Source organism: Cygnus olor, chromosome 6, assembly GCF_009769625.2.
Source record: "Cygnus olor isolate bCygOlo1 chromosome 6, bCygOlo1.pri.v2, whole genome shotgun sequence".
Classification (NCBI taxonomy): Eukaryota; Metazoa; Chordata; class Aves; order Anseriformes; family Anatidae; genus Cygnus; species Cygnus olor.
The window spans coordinates 12,611,204-12,637,224 of record NC_049174.1 but is presented as its reverse complement, the minus strand read 5'-3'; the positions used below and the strand labels follow the sequence as shown (position 1 = coordinate 12,637,224).

At 36.5% G+C, this 26,021-nt stretch overlaps 1 protein-coding gene across 1 annotated transcript in view; it reads right to left on the bottom strand.

Moving 5' to 3' along the window:
* BMPR2 (bone morphogenetic protein receptor type 2) overlaps window positions 1-26,021 on the bottom strand; it is a 112,066-nt gene that overhangs the window by 49,642 nt on the left and 36,403 nt on the right. The window contains exons 2-3 of the mRNA XM_040561845.1: window positions 9,156-9,329; window positions 7,785-7,964 (exon numbers count right to left, since the gene is read on the bottom strand). Coding sequence (XP_040417779.1) covers window positions 7,785-7,964; window positions 9,156-9,329 — 354 coding nt within the window. The remainder of the gene's footprint in view (window positions 1-7,784; window positions 7,965-9,155; window positions 9,330-26,021) is intronic.

Genomic DNA, 26,021 nt, shown 5'->3' with positions numbered 1-26,021 from the left:
TAAAAACTAAATCAGATATGAGGAATGCGACCAGTATAACATCGCAGGAGAGGAAGGTTGTGATGAGCAGTGCTCAGCCAGCCTAGCATCTCTCTCCAGCACTCACAGGCAGATACAGCTGCAGCATTTGGAAGCTAATGCCCTCTGGCAGGAGCTGAAGCAGTGGAGAAGCCGATGCACAGCCACTCCTTCCAACCACAAGAAGCCTTTAGCATGACAAGACAGGAAGATGGGGATATCAACAAACCCAATGTGAAAAACGTTCAGTTTGAAAAAGCACAGGGACATTGACAAGTAGAACATTCGCAAAACGTAGATAGTGTTTTAATTTTCTGGATAATGTCAACAGAGTACAGTATCTTGGTTAATATAGTCATTATAATTTGTTAGGGTGACACACCTTGGTAATGCATTCATTTCACTGTGTGTGCAGTGTCATCAGACAACGTGAACAACAAACTGCTTGTCACTGATGTTTTCTTGTGTTTTACATTCAAACTCCAAGGGTATAAACTATTATCTCAGGTCTTAGCATCAAATGCCCCAGAACTGACTACTCCTAACTAAATTATAATCATATATAATTCCTTCTGATGTTTTCAGATTTACAGCATGCAGTCTTAAAACATTAAGGGTAGAGGGAGTATTCATTAGAAGCTTACTATTAGTACCACATCAGAAAGCTCATCTATCTAGAATGTCCCCAAAAAAGCACACTGCTATGTCTGTTTACCTTCCAGAGAACTCCCAGCCATTTCTCTTTTACCTGAGTTGTTAAAAAGCAGTGTATGATTTGTTTAGAATAATGTTTATTATCATATTGTATATGATAATATAAAGCACCTGAACAAAAACATAACAAGTATAGCATCCTTTCCTGTTCTGCTTTTTACCTTAAGAAGTAAATCAGTGGAGTAAAAAGTAAAAAAGTAAAACAATTGAGGTAAAACAATCTTATCTACTACCTCCTCCTTATTATTTACAGTCCAATTTTCCGCTAATACATGTTGAAAGAGTCCCATTCTCATAACCCTCATCTACTTTTGCTTTCATCTATAAGGCATCCAAAACCAGGCTCCAAAATATATTATCACAACAGGTATCTGCTCATTATGGCATTGGATTTATATTATAACACTATGAAAGTCAGAAAATACTCAGCATTTCCAAGAAAAGGAAAAATATATTTACAATATTTGTATTACCAAAAGATATTTGCACATCTTTAATTTCTTTGAAGAAGCACATAAAACAGTAAGTATAAGCAGCTAATTTCCAGCAGAGATTGATGGATTTAACTCAAGAACTGCATGATACAACAATGGTGAATCACCTATTTACAGATGCTAGTCAATTTAAAATGCAAATTTTCACTATTATTGAAGAAGGCAAAACCACTGATTACGTTTCATAAAATGAATGTTTCCTTTCCCCATTCTAGACCTGAAACTCAAATCAAGTAACTGCTGTTTAGTACTAGAAATATGCAGGACACTTCAAAGATGACAATGATGCTGTTCAGGTGATTACATCACATGAATAAGCTAAAAGTTATGTGTACATCTACTTGAAGAGCTGCATTCTCTATGGACTCCAAAATATAAATAGCTTTAGCCCTCCAAAACAAGGTGTAGCTATAGTGTTAGCACTTCACTAACATATTTTTGCAATTTCAAGATAAAGAGGAGATTTTAAGTTCCAAAAGATTTTTTAAAAGAACTTCGCAATGGCCCTCGTTCTTGAGTCTCCACGTCATAACAAAGTACTAATTCAGGCTGGCACAGCTCTAAAGTTACCTTGTACAGCTCTCCTAACTACTGCACTTCAAACAGCTGATTGATAAAGCAATAGGGAATGTAGCTCAAAAAAAAAAAAAAAAAGTTTCTCTGCTTTCCAATAAACTTTTTTTTTTCAATTTTATCACAGTTTCTGGTTTTTTGGTGCATAGCAAAAGTTTTAAAATATTTTGAAATATTTCCAAAATATTTCAATCTAAGTGTAAGTAAAACATGTCAATTTCATCTTCCTGATTAAATGTTTCTGTAATAGAAAAAATTTACAAGTACAGTTTTCTAAGTAGGCTTTGCCTTCATAGTCAGGCTCCAACTGCACATCAAAGGTTTAATTTTAAATTCAGTAAAGATGCAAGTTTAATCTCCTAAGACATTGTAGTCTTTTAAGTTAAAACATTAACTGCTACTAACAATCTGTAAGAGATTCTGCTTTTGATATATCCATTTCTAATGAGGATCACTGAAGTTACTCAACAAGCATTACCAGTTACCTTGGTTGACTTGCCAAACCTTCCACTGACTCTACAGAAATTAAGAATTTCACTTGAATTTCTACATAGTCTTCTATAAACATTACTAATTGGTATAATATTGTCTGCTTGCTCTCTGCAAAGCCCTTCACTTCTACTTTTTCTCCCCTACATAAACATTTAATACCATCACCTATCCCTCTGTTGCAACAACACAAGAAATAATCTTAATTAGCCCATTTCCAAAACGTCACCGGTAACTCTATGGAGCAATGTGCACCCTCTATCAAAACCTCCCTCTGCAGTTAATTCATTTCCTGTAGCCTAATAAACAGGAAAAAATAAACAATACAAGGATTTCATTTAGCATGCATTAGATTTTAGACAAAAACAAGAAAAGCAATTGAAGGTTCAAGAAAATACACTTTTGTTAATAGCTAGCAAAAAGAAAAGAAATATTTCAATCATTATGTCAGTACCTCACAGAAGGATTATCCAAAAATACACTTCACATTTTTTCCTGCCCTCTATTAGCTGCTCTGCATATAAGCTCTTTTAACAGAACTACACAATTAGAAATCATCATTCACTTTCATCTTTTCTCCTTCACCAGTTCAGCATCTCCATTTTCTACAATGTCCCAGTAAATAACTTTGTGGGAGGCACAGTATTGTCCTCCTACACAAAATACTTAGCTGTCTAAGAGTAATTTTATTTTTAAAAAAAGAGGTACTAACGCCCTTAATTACTGCCCTACTATCTCCTTTTCTGCCACTTTCTCATGTCGATTTCCCTAGCTTATAATATAGTGAAGATACAGTAATGATATATAGCATCTCAACTCTTCACTGTGAAAGATGTGCCTGATTTATTCCCTGTCATTCAAGGGTAGAAGTTTTAGTCCTTGTGCAGATCGTTCCTACTTCCATCTTTCAAAACAGAAGACCTACAACACTGCAAAGGTTTGTAGTTTTCCCTTTGCTATATATCTAAATCAATAGAATAAAAAGTATCGGACAAGTAAGGGAACACACTTATTTACTGAATATTTTCTTAGATTAGCAAATCAGAAGTGGAAGAACTGCACTGGCTAAAAACTTAGCTGATCAGGTGCAGCATTCACCACGCAGAACCCAGATGAAACGAAAGGCATTTCAATTACAAATTAATATTGAATGCTAGCCTCTGGAAAAAGCAGTGCAGGATAAGAACTGAGAGAGTAAGGTTAAGGCTTTCCAAAATTTGCCTGACATGATCTAATTCAACTTCAATGGGAGCAAAGTTGGGCCATGTGTCCACAGCAACTTGAGTCTAACTGCTACCTCTCAAAAGTAATAGTTGAATGTAAACCATCTATTACTACCTTAATTAACCTGACCCAACCATGCACCTTAATAATTACTTTCTTTTAAAATGGTAGCTTTCCTCAAAGTTTCCACAGAATTCTGTGAGCATTCAAACCAAATACGTATTTGTAGCAAGAAAGTTGGCAAAGAAAGGCTGAGATGATACATTGGAAAGATAAACAAGCCTATTGGTGGTTTAGAATAAAGAAACTTCAACTTCCTTCACTGTGTAAGGCAAGCAGTTTGTCTATAACTCTACCTCAGCATTCTTATTTAATATAAGTTTTTAGATCCTCTAAAAATTGCAGCCACCATTTGTTGCTATGCGGGGAAAAAAACTACATCATTTCAACAATAGTATCTACCAGCAATGCTCAACTGTTGCTGCCAGGGATTTTTCCCACGTATCATGCAAATGCATTACCTGTCATACAAAAGTATACACTTAATACTCAGTTGCTGTAAGATTAATTTATTTGCAGTGCCAGGAATGCAGCCTTGAGGGAAAAAAAATAATTAAAAATGGCTTTGTTGCTTTGATCATGATGTTACATTAACTTAAAATGTTTCATTACAACAATTTATCTATGACCAATGAGGGAGAACATTTACCCCTTTAATTACTTAAATTCTATTTAAATGGCCATTATGAATGTATGTAGAATTAACGAATTTGCCTTCAAATTATCTCAGAATTTGGGAAGTATTTTGTAGGCACGAGGGACAGATATTTTTCAAAAATATCAAAATGAACATTTGACAAAACGAATAGAATAAATACACGTCTCAAAGTATTTACAAACAAAGGGATAGCTGTCCCTTTTAAAGTGGGGTTAAGAGTATCTATCTACATTTACTGGCTGAACTTAAGATGGTGTGGTTCTTTGTTACTTCTTTGTGAAAACAGAAGATGGAAGAATAATCAATTTTCAATTTTTGATTTTGCAAAGCACGAGAAAGTACTCCTACCCATCCTGACTGAGAAGTGCAAGCTTCAGTTGAGGATGAGGATGTTCTTGAACTTCTGCATTTCAGTAGCCCTAAACTACACAGATAAAATCTTCACATCTGATATAAACACCATTCTCCAATCTTCCAGTACTTCAGGAAATTGCTACCTGAATCTTTGCATTTTTAATACCACAAGACTGTGGGCTTTAAACTAGATACCATCCTACAGCATTTGCAAGATACTAGCTGGAGGGACTAGCAACCAATCAAGCAACCGTCAACAACTCAAATCTTTCTGGATTATCCTTAAGATAGAAGAGAATAATATTATGACCACTCAGATGTATGACTGAATTACAAACTGCACATTAGGGAGGAGTAAGGATTAAATTTGAGGCTTCAAGAACCAGTTTGTCCTTGATCTTATTTTTCATTTTTATAAACGTTTTTCTACAAAATAGGATGGATTTCTTGTATTTGTGCCCTAAACAATGAGAATCAGCCTAGATAAGATATTCCATTCTATAAAGATATGGTTAAGAGCAACATGTTTTGACATCCTAAAAGACGACATAAAAATTAAGTGTACTTTTTATGAGAACACTTGATGTATTTTATAAGAATGATTTTTTTTATATGCAACATGTATGAAGATTTTAATTCAATTACTTCTACTTTTCTTGAAACATTTATATTCTAGCTACATCTTTCAATATGTTACTGTTACTTACCCTATATTACAACCAAGCGATCACAAAAATTTATTGTTTATTCTTCTGTTATTTTTTCTGAATGGATTTAACTCAAGAACATAAAAGTTTACAGAGACCCTTCATGTTGATGCAGAAAAACTAGAATGCTTTTAAAAGAACACTTATTATTTTCCTTAATAACATTTTTTTTTTAATTGACCACTTTCACCAGGTTCTGTTAGTCTTTTAATTAGAGTTGAATTTCCATTTTTTATTTCATTAATTTTTGTTCTTGGTGATTTTAATGGACAACAGTAGATGAACAATTACAAATACTTAGTTAACTGTTGGTTGAATTCATTAGGCTTCACTTCATTAACCATACACTATTCACACATGCTTTGAAATTTACAGGACCATGAAGATAAATGCAGTTCTGTTAGGCCAAATACCTTACTTTCTGTCATTGAATAACTTTTCCCACGTACAACCTTTTTAATGCATTACAAGAATATAGATGAAACGGGGCTCTTAGACTTCGTGGGCTATACTGGAATAACCTTCTGCAGAAGATTTCCCATATGACTGTGCAAGAATTTTGTCCTCAGCGCTGAGGTGGCAAAACTAAATCTTACAGCACCAAAACAGGTTCTAGAGAAAGGTAAGAGGACTCGAAAAAGGACAGTGTAAAACATGGTCCAATAAAGATGTAGGGGTTCATACATCACAACCTCCTCCTTTGTTCACCCTTGCAGGTTTCTAGAACATCATCTACCTCCAAAATGGACGAAGCAGCAGTAGAGCTTTACAAACAATATACCAGAATAGCAAATAAGGCCATCTCTAGCACAGCCAATGCAGACAGACAACTGTGCCACAAAGCAACCTATTTTGCTTATACCTGAAGCCAAATTTGCATATTATGAAAATGGGAGGTGACAATAACACAAAACAATTTGAGTCAGTAAAAATGTATGCTGCAACAGTCAATTACAGCTGGGTGAATTAAGGACTGTGTTACATGTTTTTTTTCCCCCCTCTCACTTTGCAAGTTAGGCTAGATGTTTCAGTATTAAAAGTTCCACTTAAAAATCATTTGAAGATCATCTCATGCAATAACCAAATTCATTCAGATTGCAGTTTCTACCCTTAGAGAAGCACAAGCCATTTTGTAGGAACTTTGTCTCCCTGTCTTGGGGGGGAGAGAGAGGAAAAAGGAATTAAGTTTACACCATCCTGTCTATATCCCCTGCACAGCAGTAACTCCTGTCATATTTGGGGGGCCCAATTAGGGGACTATTACCAGAGTCAAATGGTGTCTGTTCTGCACTGCACAGTCCCAAGCTCAGACAAAGGTTCCAAACAGTGATTGCTCACTAGTTGTACAAATAGTATTATCAGTCAAAAGGTACCATACATCTTGCCATTTATCTTTAGCCAATTATGCCCTATACGTTTTCCCGATAAAAGGTTGCTTTTTCTTTTTCCATTAACATGCCAAGCCCTCATTTTGCTCAAAATTGCTTACAAAGACCCCACCTTACAGCTACTTTTGAAAGTATTAATGCCATCACTATCTTAGAGTTTAAGTGAACTCAAAGAATTATCACTCCTAAATACAAACTATTCTTTTCACATTCTATACCTGTAAATACTATCCCATTAAAGACATCTTCATTTCACAAAACGCTCAATTGACAAAAAAACTCTCAATACACAGAAACACTTGTACCTCCATTTACAATCCTGCCTCTATTCAATTCTTATTTAGAAAAGGCTGTACAGAAGTTCAGATAGGCTAACAACTCTGTTTCTTAATTCTTAGAATGCAGCATCACAGAGGGTCTACTAGTCATGATCTTGCTTCTGTAATTGGAGGTTAAGGGGAGTAACACCTTGATTTGGATCCATTTGCTATGTTAATTTTATAATAAATAATTTAATAGATAATCTAATCTGGACAAAAACTACCTTGCTCTAACTAGTACTCTTTGAATGTTAAGCCAAAATTAATCTCTACCACAGATAAGCAAAGGAAAGAAGTCAGATTTCAAAGCACTGTAAGACTGCTGAAGAGAACCTCAACAGCCTGATCACTTTAAGACCGGTTCTACTGCTCAAAGCTATCTATGAACCAGGACTAAATAGACAGACCAGACTTTTCAGATGTGCCATAATTTTAATGAACTTCCTGGACTGTTTTTAACAGACATCAGAATCCTTCTGAATATCCCCACATGTTTCTGAAGTTAGGCATCCAAACACCCAAGCACCCAAGATTAGAGACTATTTTGGAAAATATAATAAGCATTCAGCAGTTGCCTATACAAACACCTCTCTTGTAAGCACTTAACTCATCCTTTGCAGAGCACTGTGGCATATATAAATGTGCTAAACTTCATGTGGAAAAGCTGTTCTGTTTGCTATTTCTGTTGTGTATGATTAGAAAGGTCATAGATTTCACATTTTATAGTACACAAAAGAAGAATCTTTCTCTAAATGAAATGACAGAGATGGAAATGTCTGACTTACTGAAAGGTGTTGTATCAGTAGGGTCAGGAGGTGGAAAGTTTTCAGTGAAGTTGACATTACACAAGTCAGTGCTACAACAGCAGAAGCGATATGTTCCATTTTGAATCAAAGAAGGTGTGGTCGTAACTATACACTCCTCAAAGTGACACTCTTGTGGGTCTCCTATGTGAGACCAGCAACCTGTAGAAAGAAGTAAATTAAATAATTATTTTTGTTATGGAGGCATAATAGAAATCAGTACCATATAATACCCAATTAAATGTTACAGAGCAGGGTGAAAACAGTTATCATAACTTGCTCGACTGACATTACTAACACCTTTTAAAACCAGCAACCAGACAATTTCTTTCAGAATTTACTGCTGTGTAGAAGAAGGAACATGGCTGGTGATGCAGACCAGCAACAAAGCTGCCCAGCTGTCAACCTCAGTATGACAAACCACCACCTGGCCCACAGTCTAGGCAAAACTGTGACTTAGTATTCCTTCTTGGAGCTAGAAAACAAGACTGCATCTATAGTTTGGTACTTCTTGCAAAATTTCTAAAAATGGTGTCTTTCTCATTGTCAACATTACTAGAACTACGGAACTACAACTTATTTCTTGCTTAGTTTAGGCCTTTGGTTCCTACATCAACTGTCCCTTCTCAAATATGGTCAAAGGTGGTCAAATGTTTATGCACAAGTGCCTGGAAAGGTAAGAGGTAGTGTGGGAGCAGCAGTAAGCAATCAGTGCTTCTTTCAAGCAGATTACCAGATCAAACATTAAATAAGAGCTTTGAGGTGAACTGCACATGTTGTAAACACCAGTTCTCATTCAGTTCATACCTTATGCTACATTAACTTGTATCCAAGTAACCAAGCACAGAGTTTCTCAGAATGAATATCAAAGCACATCTCCAGCAACTGCAAGACACTTCACCTCTCCCTACCATCATGCTCCCAGCAGAAAAATAATGAATTGACAGTATGTGACAGTTTTGTGCTAGAGCAATTTACTTTGTAAACAAACATCCAATCAATTTGAAAGTACATTTCTACTTAATGAGACATTTATTTTTAAACTTATCATGACTCAATATGTATAATGAGGTATACTCAAGAAAGCTATCTTCCTCTGGACTTCTTATGTAATAACTGATTTGAGGTTTTTTTCCCCTTAACTGTACACTGGACTCCTTAGTCTCTTTTATAAGTCGTTTATTTCAACAAACTTGTTATTCATACTTAAGATTGTTAAATGGAAAGTTAGATTTGTACAATGAGCAAACAAAACATTCAGTTTTGCAACAGAGCATCCTCAGATCAGATCGCTATACCACAAAAAAAAGTTAAGAGTAGCAAAAACTGCACTTATGATGAAATGTTACATACCTTGTTTTACAAGATGTATGTCTCCTTCTCGTGTTTTCTCCCAAAGTCCATAGCAGGTACTACCTTTCATGCACAAAATCGTGCCATTCTCCTGGGAGATTCGGCTCTCGCTGATTCCATGGTCCTGCTGATATGGGTCCTTAAATGCACACAGCCGCTCCTCACTCTGTGCAGCTTTAGACAAAGAAAGAAAAATATTTTTTGTCACTGATTTCATTCATGAAATTTTAACTGTAACTTTAAAGCATGATTATGGTCTTCTGGAAACCTATAACCATCTTGAACTGTAAGTGCCCATTCTTTAAAATGTACTTCAACGGTCAGAAGCAAAAATGAGGTCCATCTATCCTCAAGTTACTTTCATAAAGAAGACCAAAAAAACAGCAGACATTTTAAAATGAATGCGCAAATGCTTGAAGTTCACATGTACAGAACAAAAATTTCATTGCATAGCGTGCATCGTTTGTCCTCAAGTGTAAGTTACACAACTGTTAGTTGGTTTCTTCAGCAACCACATGCGTTACTTAATTGTTTCCAGATCCTAAACCAATACAATCCTTTTCAAAGTGCCACCCAATCCAGTGTGCCTCCCTCATTCAGTTCCCCCACCCCACCACTCTCTTTCTTTTGATCTTTTTTTCTACTTTTTTATCCATCCGCTGCACTGACATTACTTCTTTTCCCTCAGCAACTTATTAGTTTTGGCTAGTTCACAGATCATTAATGACCACCAACAGAAATACTAACAGCTGAGTAAAACCCATACAACTCCGATCATCAGATCTGCAGAACACTGACTGTAAACAGGAGCAATGTTGTGCATAAAATCTCCCTGTGGAATGTCCAGCAGGAACATGCTATGTATGAAAAAAGTACAAAAATAAATATACATAATCACTTGAAAAAATCTTCGATTTTTTATTACAAAAAAAAAATCACGACATACTGATTTTAACAAGAATATTTGATCAGTAAAACTTTAAAAATGGAATAACTTAAGAACTCAGATGTTTTACCCATACTATTACTGCTTTTTCACTTATGTCACCTCCATTATCCTTGCTGATACACCTCTATCTTTTCCTTAGGAAAAGACAGGTAAACTTTCAAATTCTTTAGAAAGACATCAAGCTCCAAGACAAATCTTACATTTGTAGTAAATATGTTCTTTAAAGTATATTCATTCTTCACTTAAATATGATTTTATAAAATGCATGGCAAGGTAGATGTGTAACTACAGCACAGAAAAACATTCAGTAGTACAGCTCAGAAAAGACCCACTCTCAGTAAAAACTTGTACTATGCATCTCAAGTAGATTTCATCCCATTCTTTAACTCATGTGAAAGCACAGTCAGCAGAAAGATGCCAGGTTTAGTAGATGACAAGTGATCTTTTGAGAAAACCAATTTTGAACTTAAAATAAACTTGTAGAATATCATTGTCAATTATTAAAGGTACTGTATACGTACAAAATACTTATTCACTGAGAATTTAATTATTTTGTCATTCTACAGCACACTTGCTGCAAAAATACTGTTTAATTGTATTATCGGCACAGATTGTTTTGTAATAGAAAGACAAAATAAGATATCTAGACTCAGATGTGTCTCTTTTGTAAGGCTTTTACTATCCATTAAAGAGTCAAAACTCAATATTCTCTTATCCAGAGACAACTATATATAACTGCACCATGCAGAAAAACAGTCTGACAGTGACTCCCAGCTTATTCTGTGGCAGCAGTAATTAAAATAGTACAACTTAGTGTATTTTTAATGGTCTGGTAGGACATGTATGATCAGTTGAGCTGCATGTCAGTTCAGTAGTGGTAAATTCTCAGTGGAGGGGACAGGAACTTCTTAAGCTCCTGTAATTCAATCACTTGCAGTTCCACATACTCCGATAACCTAGACAGTAGTCCATGTTACTCACCCGCCTCTCTGTACACTGACTGGTGTACAATTTATCTTTTACATCTGTAACTTGAGTTTTGAGGTGATAAATACATTCATTACAAAGCAGTGGCTTATGTTCAGAAACTCAACTGCCCAAATTTCATATCTAACATTTTCTTTCTAAATGAGTAAGCTGAGTTACTGAGGACAAAAAGGTCATGTATTAAGAGCTAACATGTGCTGCCTCAAGCAGTCCTTGCCAGTCGCACGCAGTAGTTTTATTCTCAGGAACAGCTGAGTATGCCAGGCGTGAAGCATCTGTCCTACATTCCCTGCTCTATGACATGGGACTGGCCAAGAAACAATGTATGAAAGGATAGTACTCAACTACTGCAAGAGAACTGGAGCTGACTCACTTTTTGAAAATCGAAAGAAAAAAATATCACTGAAATACAATTTTCAAGAAGGAACGGGACAGAATTATAGCTTCTTGTGAAACATGATGCATCTGCTCCAAGGGACACTACGAAGGTTTTAAAATCGATCGCGTGCGATAGCTGAATGGGACTAAGGTCATCTGAGATGTTGCTTGTTTACAGAATGCTCGAGTTGCTGCAAGATAAGCTCTTTCATTATTTGCCTTTATTGTGAAAAATAAATTAAAAAGAACAGAACTTATAAAGCAGCTACATGGATCTGGTTTCCCTGTCAAAACCTGTTTGGTGCTTTTTTTGTTTTGTTGCATCATTTTCCTAAACAACAACAACAAAAACCACAATGCCAGGTAAAGTCCACTTTCATAATACTTCAATAGGTTTAAAAAATAAACAACACTTTTAACCTCTAAACTAATAGGGGAAAAAAGAAAAAAAAATTTGCTTTCTACTTACACATATATATATATAAAGATAGTTACATGTATCATGCTTGTGCTCCAGAGTCACAGACCACTTTAACTGTCCACTTTCAGACTCTTCACCTTTCTGTGTATCTATTAGGATTAAGGTTGAAAGGCAAGAACATGCCAAAGCTATTTTGAAAACTATAAGTTGTTAACCATTGTGCTAGATGCTACCCAACCATAAACTAGATAAAACAATCATTGCTACCAAAAGCTCTTCTGATTTAAGAAAATATACTGCCCCATACCAACACCTGCAGAGGCGAGGAAGATGCAAGCATGGGAAAGCACCAGTGCTAGCAAATGAGTGCCTGCCTTCATCAGTTTTCTAGCATACTAATAAAAATGCAAGTTAACTTGCCACAATTTAGCATCAGATGATCTCAGTGGGAAACTTTTCCAACAAAAATAAAGGTTACACACCCAACAAATAAAGAGTTTTCATGCTGATCCCTGCACATTCCTGCTTCCATTATAGCAGAGTACTACAGCCCCTACGGGAGCAGTACCCACTGCAATACTCTGCTGACCCCTGCCCTTTTTCTGATGGCTTGGAACATTTGGAGGATCAGGATTATTTTTTTTCCTATGGTCTCTGTATGTTCATTGTTGATTCTCTAATGCCAAAGAAAATTGAGTAGGACATTCAGATCTACAGAAACTATCCTGAAGAACCAGAGAATAGACAAGCTTCTACTGACAATAGACAAGCTTCTACAAAACTTCAGTTTCCTTACATGGTTTCCGCACGTTCCTGCTCTGGGAATTTGGCAATAAGGTTTTGCTCTTCCAGTCAGTGGAACTCGTCAGCTCTAAAAACTTTTAGTATAAGAACACTTCTAAGTTAGGCCCTGGAAGCAGCTGCCAGCTTAGATGAGTATGCCCTAAAACTTTCCCCAAAAGAAATGGAGATACTGTTGTAAAAAAAAAAAAAAAAAAAAAAAAAAAAAAAAAAAAAAAAAAAAAAAAAACACACACACAGAGGTGCTGGAGTGCCTGTTCTAAACTTTACATGCAGCAAGCTGACAGAACGATATTCCTCAGCTGGGTTCCCTGCTGGTTTTTGTCTCCAAGGCAGGGAAATGGTGGCATAGAACTAGAACTACTGAATTCTCCTGTCTTCAGTTCCAACAGATACAAACCCGAGAAAATACCTCAATGCTAAGATCTTCAGTGAACAGCAAGAGCAATTAAAATAAACAAGCTGTTTAGCCTCTGAAGGCTCTGGCTCTTGAACTGATCTGTTTTATATACCCAGGTCATTTGCAATCTATGCCAGAAAAATTAAAGGCAAAACGCCTGTGGACAGACGCGCTCAGCATGTTTTAAGAACCCACGAGCAGCTCACTGGGCAGTGCTCCTTTGCCTCCAGATTTCACAGACACACAAGATGCACCAGCACTGCATCTTCAAACGAGCAAAATGCAGAGGCCATTTACAGGTCAAGCTGTACAGTATATCTGCCCAGGCAAGAAATGCCCCTGCATTGTACTCTGCGAACAAACCCAACGCCTAGCACCAAGGGAAGCATCGGCACAGGTTGCAAAGGCCATCTGTTGCACTGCTGAAGCCATCCTCCAGAACCCTGCTCTTGCTAAGAGATTCCATGTTGTATCAATGCTTGTACAGCCCTGTTCAAGCTACCCATCTCATTACTCCTACACGAGTTGAACATCGCAAAAATAACTGCTGTAAAATCATTAATCTGGACTGCAGCTGCTCTGTAAATGTGCAAGTCTATAACAACTTTTATGGTTAGGACTAAAACACTGCAAACAGAAAAAAATGCCAAAGGTGTATGTATATACACCCAAAGATTATAAATCTTCTGAATCAAATGAACGCTTTTTTTTTTAATGCTCTGGAGGGTTCACTCTACTTAAACACAACTATCTGATTAAATCAGTATGCAATAAAAAAGTTCTAATTTCCATATTTCTGAAGTTACAAAGAAAAGGAAAAATTCACATGAAAGGTTACCTCCAAAACTGAAGAACACCTACTTAATTTTTCTTCCACAATATACAATAAGGAAGAAAAAGACTTTTGGCATTTTTATCATCACTACAAAAAGGTTGAATTCATAGTAAAATATATTTCTTTGTCACACAGAACTCATTACATATTCAGCTATTTTCTAAGTTTTCATGATAGATGCAGGGAGATTTTCAAACAAACAAACAGAAACGAGTGCTTTTATGTCATAAACTACTAAAAAATTTGCCATTACAGACAAGTGGAAATAGATGGGGCTGATACTGTAAGGGACAAAAAAGTAAAACTTGAACAATGACTAGTAAAGGATTTATTATGAAACACATTTTCCATTCCCCTTGAACTTGTAGAGCAGGCAAACTACGACAAAATGATTTAATAAAAATAATGAAATTAACTCAAACTTCAGTTCTTCCATCCAGCATGGATTTCCAACAAAAACAAGAATGGGAGGCACCATTCCCAAAAGTTCTACTTAGGGGGGAGAAGGGGGGAGCATGCAAGCAGGGCAAGCTCTTCACTTCCTTATCACAGGAAACAAACAAACAAAAAGAGTTGAAAAGTTGTTTCTCTCCAGCCCATTTTGCACCTCTATTTTATACAAAAATGAAATGTATAGACCAGTTTCAAAGATATGCTTAACACACGAGCAGTATTACAATTAAATACGGGTAAATAAGTAAGCTAAAACACATTCACTCTGCTTTCTCATTTGCCTACTGTTATGGTTGCATCTGATCATCACACACACATTCACACACTTAACAGACTCAATTTTCCGCAGACAATGAAATCTTACTGTCATATTCCAAGCTGAGAATGGAGAAACAGTTAAATTACTTTTCTGGAATTCTGAAGGAACTGGGAATTTATCATAGTTTCACTTGTTCATCTCCCAACGTTTTGCAGAGGGAGAAGATATTTCTGGACAGCAAAGATTTTAAAAAATATATAAAAATAAATTACAAGACAGAAATCTCATGTGCTACAAATACGATTCATGTACACTAGGATGAATTTAAATAAATGAATATGCTTCTATTGTTTTTAATATACTAGTATACTCAGTCTTTTGCAATTATTTTGTGTTATTGGAAAACATCATTACTGAAAACAGCTACAACAGAAACACCAAAAGTTACAGGAATCCAACTGCAAATCCTTAAAACATGAGTCATGTTTTCATTAATAGCATAGGAAGTTGGTTCCATTAGTACTTAATCAACATTTCCTGTCCTTACATCTATTCAATGCTGTATATGGAACTTGCATCAAGTGCAAAGGGAGGGGGAAAGGAAGGAAATGCTACAGAGAATTATTCTACTCCCTGTTCTAATTGTCAGGATAAAAATCAAAATTTGTGGCTTCACAATTAGTGCCAGGCAATACATTTCGTGATGTAGAAATCATGAATAAAAGAATCTGAGGTAGCAGTCAGAAGACAGATTTGCGTGTAACCTTAGGGAACAGACTTGCTGGCATCACAGATATATGGATACTACTTTGGCAATTATATCCAACTACCTTCATGACCACATAGGTGAAGACATGGAAAACAAAAAATATCGAAGGTAAAGGTTTTTGAACATTTGCTTGCTTATAATAGAATTTCTTTAAATATAGGCCATTATACGTTCAACTAGGAACTTCATTAGGCTGCAACAGATTTTTTAAAATAAGTTTTTTCCTGTAACTTGTCCTTTGAATTAGTGAGATATTAATCAGAAGGACCAAAGACACAAAACCTGTTTTCTTTCGATCCTGTCAGCTCTCTGTGAAGTTTTTATGTATTCAATCCGGGGAAACATCATTGCCCTAGAGGCAGGGCTATGAGATAGCACGTGTCTTCATGATACAAGCTAATAAAAGGAAGGTGATTAAAATACCACCTTCGAGTGTATCAGGAGGCTCCTCTCAGTGTATCTTTTCAGCTACTGTCAGTTGCTTTCTGATGTGATATAGATAAAAAAAAAAAACTTGAAATCATCACCTAGCAAGCATTTCACTGCTGTTTTTCATCTTTTTCTCCTCAGAGGCATTAACTACAAATATATCTAAATGTGTATATACTTACATAAAAACATCACATGCAGACTTTTTTTTTTTTTAAATAAGTCATTCTTCTACAGACAGACCATCTTTAATACTAACGTATCAGGAGGAAAAAAGCTAAGATGCTGATGATCTTCCATATATTTACACTTTCAGTACTCTGTGTTTTGCAGCACATTTACCAAATACGCAGCAGAGATCTAGACTGATTGGTTGAGAAGAGAAATAAATCGCCTGTTTAAGGACTGGGCATGTAAGTGTGAAGGTCTAAAACTGTAAGAAATGGGCTGGGGCTTCTCGAGCAAGACATTACGAGCAGCACCATGCAACATACAGCCAGGACAGCACAGCCCACTGATTCTACCCTAGAAGCTCTCCAGGTGGGCTCCACAAACACAAACACTGATATTTTAAAGAGAAGAAATAAGAAAGAATGGGAACTTGCAAGGAGAAAATACAAAAGGAACTTCCAGGAGGGAAGAGCAGGAAAGTAAAGAAAAATACTTCAGCAAGTTGCATCTGCGATTAAAAGCTTTCCTCTCCTTCTACAAATGAGAGGAAATAGAATATTGCAATCATCAAAAGTCCTCCAATGTTTTATAGGGCACAGTATGTACCTCAACATACAGCACAAAATACATTTTGACAATATAACCCAGCCAGCTTATACTCAATGTTAAAATCTGGAATAATCTGTTCACGATATTTCATGTCCTTAGTCTTCACTGACAAAAATAATTTGGGTTTTCTCTGCTTTTGCTGTATAACATAGCAGTTTCAAGTGCTGGCAATTACACAAGCTCAGGCTTTGATTGAGAACCAGTGCCAAAACTAAAATGATTGCTAGTACTGATATCCATTTCAAAGTGATTAAGTGACTGCGCATGCAGATGACTAAATAAATTATGTTCATTACAAGACCCTTTTCCATTAAAATAACTTGACACTAGAAAATTCAAGTACTCTTTTTTCCTGTACATGGATATATTTTAGGCTTTCATTTTCCTCGCTCCAATCTTTAAGAGACCAAGTAACTTCGAGATCTTTTTTCTCTTTATACCCCTTCTAGCACAGTGCTTTCTGCTGATAAACACTATCAGCAACGACAGAGACAACGTTTTCCTGTTGTATTCTTAAAAGCCACTTGTGCATATTGGTGTTTCGACTGCATTCTGAAGTGCATTGGTTTGCTGGCTTCAGGTAACTGAAATAGATAAAAACAGAACCAGATCATTTGGCAAGCTGCCTTGCACCTTGCATGTTGTATATGATGTTTACACCTCATCTCCCACCCACGCACCACCATTTTTCACCACTGCAGTACATGGCCCACAGCCTCCTCTTGGCCTCACCTGGGGCGTGCTGACCCAAGGGATACCCAAGGAAAGGAGCACGCTGCCAACAGGCCAACACACACTGCCTTGTAGCCTGCTGCTACTGTCTGCTTCTTCCCAGACCCATCCACCACATAGGGGGTTTAATGAATTAGAATTAATGTCAATAGAGAGGCATGGATTGGCCAAGGAAGTAAATTGTCAATTCAAATTCTTTAATGAAGGCCTTGATCTCTCTTCCCCAAATTAACTCTCCAAGGAAGTGTTACCTTAGAAGAATCCAGCTTAAGTGAGAGGATCTATGAGGGAGAGTAGCAGGACAGCAGAGATTTATTGCTAGCAGCTGACAGATTATTTAGTCCACACACGTTGGCAGATTTTATACAGAAGAGACCTGAGTTTACTGCACATAAGCTGTTTCAGTGCCTTATGCCCACAACCTTCAAAATGTTTCAGATGACAATCAGACCACCTGGCTGCACAAACCTCATCCAAAACAGGCACTGCCACAAAAATCAAAATTTTTATCCACCTATCATGAGCACAGGATACAGGAATTATACCACCCTCCTGACAGCTGCAAGAAAGCTAATGATACCTGTGTTCTGGCATAAAAACTGCTGGGACAAAATTAATAAATTTCAAGTAAGTTTGAAGCAGCAGAGTTAATGCTGGTTTATGGTTTACATCAAGAGGCTGAGGCATTTTTCATCTGGCATGAGAAAAGACCTAGCTAAATCTATAATGAAGACGTATCTCATTGACTCAGCTAGGGTCAGAGAAGGACACGCTACAGATTTAAAAACAAGTGTCCTAAAGTCTGAATGACAACCCTAACAATTTGACCTTCTTTTATCTCTATTTCAGCCACTAATCTGACCTACCCCCTTTACAAAACTTCCTTCAGAATGTATACGTCTAAGCAAGAAAAAGAATCTACATACTTAAATGATTCAGTACCTTCCTTAAGATTCTGTTTATAGCTGTGCTCAGCTGGTAAGCACTAAGGACATTTGTTTTTACTGTATAAGTCTGTCTAGTTCAACAGGTTCCTTCCTTCCATCTTCTCCTATGCTAAATTACCATTGATTTTTAACAAGACAATTAAAAGGAAGTATGCGCAACAAACAGGTAGTAGAGGAACGTTATCAATCTGGCCAACATGAAATTCTTAAATAATCAACTGCTAGCAGTGAAAAATCCACTCTGGGATGTTAAGAGAGATAACATTATCTTAGTTCAATGATGACACAGGACTGACAACATTTAATCACACAGCTTTTCACTTAAGAAACAGTTAAAGGCTTTACACCAAGAAATTGTGGCAGTTTGTTTGTTTTTTTCTTTTTAATAGTAAAAATAATTTTAAAAAGTCATAGTATTTTAACATTCACTTTGAATGCTTCAAGATACTCATTATGGGTACAACTTTGGCTCCCAAAATATAAGAAAAACAAAAACTATTCGAGAGTGTCCAAAGGAAGGCTAGGAAGCAGGTAAAGGGTCTGGAGGGGAGGACGTGTGAGGAGTAGCTGAGGTCCCTTGGTTTGTTCAGCCCCGAGCAGAGCAGGCTGAGGGGAGGCCTCATGGCGGCCTGCAGCTCCCTCACGAGGGGAGCGGAGGGGCAGGCGCTGAGCTCTGCTCTCTGGGGACAGCGACAGCACCCAAGGGAATGGCATGGAGCTGGGACAGGGGAGGGTCAGGCTGGATGTTAGGGAAAGGTTCTTCTCTGAGAGGGTGGTCTGGTTTTCAGGTGGTTCTGTGTGGAGCCAGGAGTTGGACTCAATGATCCTTGTGGGTCCCTTCCAACTCAGGATACTCTATGATTCTATGATCATCTCACTTCAACTTATAGCCAGTTTATAGCCGATTCCAAAACACTTCACATTCCATATTGAACCAGATTCAGTCAGCGTGTCCTATGTGGCAATGCAAGGGTCCAAGCCTACTCAAAGAGCATTCTCAAAAGTTGTCAATATTAAATATTGAAAAGCAGAACTACATTAACCTAAAATTTATATGATTAAATCATTAAATACTGTAGAAGTGTCAAATAATAGAATAAGTTTAACACTCACTTAAGGGGAGATCTAAACTAAATCTAAACTAAATATATTAGTGGAGGACAATACAAAAATATTTCCCCTGAAGTCCTAATGCTTGTTTTATGCAAAAACCTTAGAGCTTCAACAGTATCACCAAGTTTGAAGAAACAGATTTGCTGTGGAGGTTCATGTGGCATAAAGCACAGCTACGGCTTCAAACCATATTGTCCAGTTTGCACAGTCTTTAGATCTTTCATCATCTTGTCTCCAGATGAAACAATTGCTTATTTTATGAGCAGACAGGAATCCTAGTCTTTGCACATATGTGAATCAGCTCATAAAGAATCTACTCAGAGACTCATGATGTTGGGCAAAAGAAAATGATACAATTTCAACAAAAAGGATTTTGTAAGCCAGTTTTAATACATAATTTTCTCTGTAAGTATTACTACAACTCAAGCTCAAGGACTTTTAAGCCTAGATTTTGGGGGAAAATGGGGAAGGAAATAGCTGGCTTTCAGTGACTCCGTGGGATTTTGGATATCCAACTCCTCCAGGCCTCCTGGAAAAATCCCAACCTATGTTTAATCTTTTCAGAAAGCACAAAACAGTGTTACAGGATTTAAACAAACCCATCTCTTTTTTAGTATTATTCACTTTCTAAATGACTGCTTGCATTCAGATAAAAATAACTACATTAATGTTATTGTTTAGCAATTATGCCAAAACAGAAATCTTCAAAGCCTTAGTCACACAATTTTGTCCACTGGCCCATGTCTATTCACAAAGCTGAAAGAGGCGTAATTCTTTATCTTTGCCCTACACTGGAGTTCAGGGATTTTTTCTGGGTATGAACGTCTGGCTTCTGTTTATCTGGGCTGTCAAAGTGAAGTATCTGCATGGAATAACACAGGAAACTCTGCAGCAAACGAAACAGTAAGGCTAAGTAATAATGAGGTATTTCTCCCCCAAACTCAAATGTAACAAACTTTCCAGAACAAAATCAATTATTTCGGAGTCTATTTCACGTTCCATTGAAAGCAAGTCTGTTACTAGGTATTGCCCTCTGCCACCTAACAATACTTAATTTTCTAGCAAGCCTGGATGCCTTTTCCTCTGTGTATATTACTAAAAGATTTTCTTGAATATTTTTCAGTATCTTCAATTTGAAAAAGAAAAAAAAAAGAAAAAAACAGTATCCATGCAGCCAGTCCATCCCAGTATGTTACAGAAGCTCTTCCTATACATATTTTTAAGAAGCTTGCACTACTGGTGATATGCTGAAACACTTGAAAATGGGGAAATTTCTGTGATCTGAAGGTACAAGAAAATTAAGATCCAAGACTGTAATCACATTTTGCCCTCAGTAATACATATCATATTATCTTTTGACTGACTACAGCAATGTAGTCTATTTCAACCCAAAATCTTAAATCCCAAGACAAATGACAAGAGGAGCAGAATGCAGAAACAAGCTTCCACACCGCCATGCCTTCCAAGTGTGTTGAGCCTTTCACTTCCTTGGAATTCCTCAGAAAACACTTGTGCAAGTTCAAAACCACCTTAAGCCTTTATCTTCAAGGCACTGGATGGCATGCCACAAAATATCCCACAAACTATCAACTACCCCTGGGCATCTTAAATTTAGCCAAGACAAGGTGAAAGTTGATTTACACAGAGGACAAAGTGTTATCAAAGACTAAGAGACTGTGGGCTGCTGCAGGAACTCAGACCTGCTTCAAACACTGCTACACTACATTCCTTACCTAACAAGAAGCCTTTCCTACCCATTCCTTACCTAACAAGAAGCCTTTCCTACCCATTCCTTACCTAACAAGAAGCCTTTCCTACCCATTCCTTACCTAACAAGAAGCATGGGCAGAATTGTGAGCTATAAATACTTACAGGTGTTTGAAGTGGGCAAAATCAGAAAATATTGAATTATGCTTTTGCTAAACTTCGAAGTTATCAGCCTATTGAGCAGAGGCATTGTTCATATATTGCCTGATCTTACAGTATTTTAATTTGTTACAAGTTTATGGCCACATGGAACTATTTAAAATCAATTCATGCATTTTGTTTATGCGTTCGTTGTTTCATATTTAAAATCCTTGTAATTGTAATTATGTAATCCATAAATGTAATTATAATTATGTAATCCATAATAACTACATGAGCTAAAAGGCTGTTAGAAGCCAACTTTAGCAAAGTTTGTATAGTCAGAGAAATCAGTGTCTCGTCAAAACAAGCTGTTCATTAACTTCTGGTTTCTAAACTTACATAGTTAAAAAGGGAGTGATTGGTACACAAAGACAAGCCTGGCCTACTGAACACACTCTTCTTTCAAGGATTTCCTGTCTGTGGAACTGAAGTACAGCAGATCACACCAAAGAAGCAAACTGCATGGGATAAGAAAAGTGTCTACAAAACAGGTAGAAGTTTCATTCCATTTGAAGGACAACTTTTTTTTTTTAATGGATTCTAAGATCCTCATGTTGAGCTGATGGCCTGACACCTGTCACAGCCATACCCTGTATGAGGATTCCCATGCTAATGACACAAAACATGGAAGAGGGCACTCCCAAAATATGGACACCCAAATAAAAAGGCTGTAATAAACTTGCCTTGCATTTTGCATTACACACCTGAGGATGATGACTCCAATTATGCACAAAAGGTCATCTTAACTGCTCACCCCACACACACCCCAGGTAGTACTACAGATTAAGACATACCACAAGACTACTTCATCCCCCAGGACAAGTAGCGTATGCAGAAAACATCAAGCTCTTTGTGTCATTAGTGAGTCTAAGCCATGCATTCCAGTGGTGAGCACAAAGCTGACAGCAGGCTTTCCCTGCATGGGTGCTGCCCCACACACCACCTCGCTCCCTACAACAAATACAGGTATGATAAGCACTTCAGTCCACAATCTTTAGAGTTCACTCCTTTTCTGAATCAGACATGGTCCAAGGGCAGAAAATGAGAACAAATAGCATCTTGACATTTTGGACTAATAAGGAAGCAAACAAAGACAAACCTTGTCTAACAAAAGTGGGGGGGGGGGGGGGGGGGGGGGGGGGGGGGGGGCAGTAAAGGCTTCACAATGGCAGCATTTACCAATAAGGAGTTTTGCTCTAAACTTCCACATTTTTTAAATACCTGTCTTTCAGAAGTACAAACTAGTATATAGGGACACTGAACAAATATTAGTTATTTTGGTTTAGGGGTCTCTAGAAAGAAAACTATGATCAAGAACTATCTCAGGCACTACAGAGAATGTTAATAGTTTATGAATTGAGTAATGTTAAGTGTTCCTATTTAATTTGAACTAGAAACATTAGAAAGCAACGTAACTTGCTGTAAACATTTAAATAGCAGCTTAAAAAATTCAGACCAGATTTATTTACTCATGTACTTACTTTTGAGCAAGCTGTCTCTAATCTGTGAAAATTAGAGTATAACATGGCAAAACTCAAGTTTACACATGCATTTCTAAAGTTAACGTTTCGTTTTAAATAAAATAGTTGTATGGAATACTCTAATACAAACATCCGGTATACTAGATATTTCAAATAAGCCATGCATATACACAAAACATATATTATTCTTAATAGATTTGTGTAATGGAAATCCTATTTGTAATGTCTCTTTAAGAAATCCTGATCCGAGTCTAAATTAGTTGAAATGGTGATAAGCCAGATAAGAACTACTTCTGGTGGTTCAATTACAAATCCTTCCAATGTTAAATTAATCTAAGTCCTTTTTTCTTTTTCTTCTGTTTTTTATAAACAGTTTTAAAACAGAATTTTGAAAAAAAGACACCAACAAAAAGGGAAAAACCCACAAGCACAATGAAAATACAGTGCTCATAACCTGAATGTGTTTTAGAGTCTTAAGGCAAGATATAATTTATTCTACAATATTCACTAAACACATTTACAGGATCAGACAGGTTTTCAGAATATGAGACAAACTAATATTGCAATCAAAGGATTAGGAAATCAGCTGCCTATGTGCCATCACAAGTGATTATCATAGACTGTAGATACCTAGCTTACTTGGAAAGTGTTTTCAGGAATACACCGTTGTTGCCAAAGAGAAGGGTACATCAGAATAATGTGATATTAACTCTTCTTTTAATTATAGATTAAAAAAATGGAGTTTGGGAATATAAATTACATGCAGATTTAGAAATTCTTATAAGCCACATTTAAAATGAAAGATAACAATGAATGAGCAAAGAGAATTACACAATACCACCATTCAGAGTGAAGGATGCCAGATTGCATAGTTAAGGTTTGACTTATCAATCTTTCCCCCCAAATCTTACTAAAAATAAAACCAATGCCAAAATTCATGCCCCATCAGATGCTAAGATGTAGTCATGGAAAAAAAACTGAACAATTTGGAAGTTACAGGTCTGTCTTCAAAATGTTCTCAATTTTTTTTTCAGTTCATGTGTAGAAAAAAAATACAGAATTTAAACTTCCAATACACCTCAACAAATGAAGTACTTTTATTATTAAGAAGTGTTCAAATACTATGTTGGCACCTTAAATGCCCCAACACTTTCCTCCTTAAGATTTTGAGAAAGATTTATTGTTCTGACTGGAAACTGAGCTACTGCTGAACAGGAAAGCAGCAGAAACCAGCATTTAACAAGATGATAAAGTATTTACAGCATCGCTGTAAAAAACAGAAAGCATCTTTAGATTTTCTACTACCATCTTACTAACACTTCAGCATCGTGTTCTTTCAACGTTATGAGTTGCAGCACCGGTAATGGTAGAACGATTGCATCATTCCAACTTGATATAACTATAAAGAAAATGCAAAATTTATTAAATATAAAGAAAATTCAGATACAGAAGGAAATTATATTAGTGATTCGTTCATCCAGCAAAACCACTCCCTTCTGATGACACTGAAGCAAATTCAAGACTAGTAACCAATGGAGTTCATCCCTCTGGTAGTTTGTAAGAGGATGTTTTAGTGGAGCTGTATCTTGTTTTCAGAAACATGGATGTAGTGGGTTTTTTTTTGTTGTTGTTGTCGGGTTTTTTTTGTTTTGTTTTTTTCTGTGAATGGTTTGCTTTGACTAACTCTGGCTTGGTCTATGTAATTTGCAATGATACATTGAATCCTAGGATTCCTGTATGGGGAGAAAAACAGGATCATCTTGATCACAGTTTCTAGCTATTGATATGCCCTTTGTAACTCAGAAGAGGAAACCAAAGTCAGAATTTCACAGCCAGTCAAGAAAGAACTAACTGCCTAGGGGTAACTCCAGGCGTATAATTATGCACCAGTTATTCAAAGCACAGCTTCCCAGAAAGCTTTTAGATTAGACAGATTATTCCTCCCGTCCTTGTTTCTTCCCTAGTTTGTCTTCTTTCCCTCACCTTCTGGGGATTTAAAGGTCTTTGAACATATTCTGTAGGAGATGAAAAAACTACCATTCACAGCTTTTAAATGCTCTGCCCCAATGAGACAGAGTAGTTAAAAGAAGCTTACCATAGTTTTATCCTCAACGAAAAAAAAAAAAGGTTATTTCTCCAAGTCTTGCTCTCTGTCTTTATTCTATAATGCTCAAAAGTAAATGTCTTAAGTTTGTAAGCTTTTTTTCACCCCTACATAAATGCTTTTGGAATCCTTCTCTTCCCGTCCATCTATTCAAGCTGAGTGCTAAGGGGGTCTATACAGAACTTCATTCAAAGCATCACTGGCATCTCTATTTTTATAAGCTTCATTTTACATTTATTTTTCTCTAAATCATAGTTGTATGTCAGTAAGAACAATGAGGATGAGATAACAGGAAATACTTTGATTGATGTGGGTTATAACATTACCTAGTCACCCTGTTTTTCAAGGACCAGAAAATACTAACAGAAATTAAAATGAAGAAGCTCACAACAAAATCAGTCAGATATAAGAGAACAGAAAAAGCAGCTCAAGCTCTGCTTCATTATTTTATTTTATTTTTCCTAATTGCTGTGACGTAAGTTCTCTTTGAGAACACTCGACTGTAAGTACGTATGACATGGGTATTGATGCAAAATTGGAAGTAAAATAATGAAAACATCGGCGAACATGTAAATCTGTTCTCTCTAAAGGGGAGAACAGAACACAAAGCAAGAAAAACAAAAGTACACGTTATCTTTTTAGGGTAATAGCAAAGCAAAACGAAGAAATTCCAACAGAGGAAAGGCATGACTCTTCTCATCTCTGACAGCAAGGCAGCGAACACCAGTTACAGGGGAACAGGTGCATTCCAGAAATGAAGAACAAGGAACTTAATTCAATAATGGCTAAGATTTCTCTACATAAGGAACGAGTGCATAAACTACTGAAAAAGTAAATTTTTCAGCAGAAAGTCACCATTCCCTTCAGCTGAATCCATTCCAATACAATACTAAGCCATATAAGGAAGCCAAAGAAGGAAAACAAAGTCCTAAACAAAAAGAATCAGCTTTTCTATATCAAAATCAAGTTTGAGGGTATTTTCGACATTACAAAACAATGTTAACAAGACATGACAGCTCACAAGCTTTGCAAAATTACTGACTTGTAACTGAAAAAACACAGACAATATAAAGTACAATCACATTCAGCAGTCTTTGAAAACATTTAAAGTACCACCATT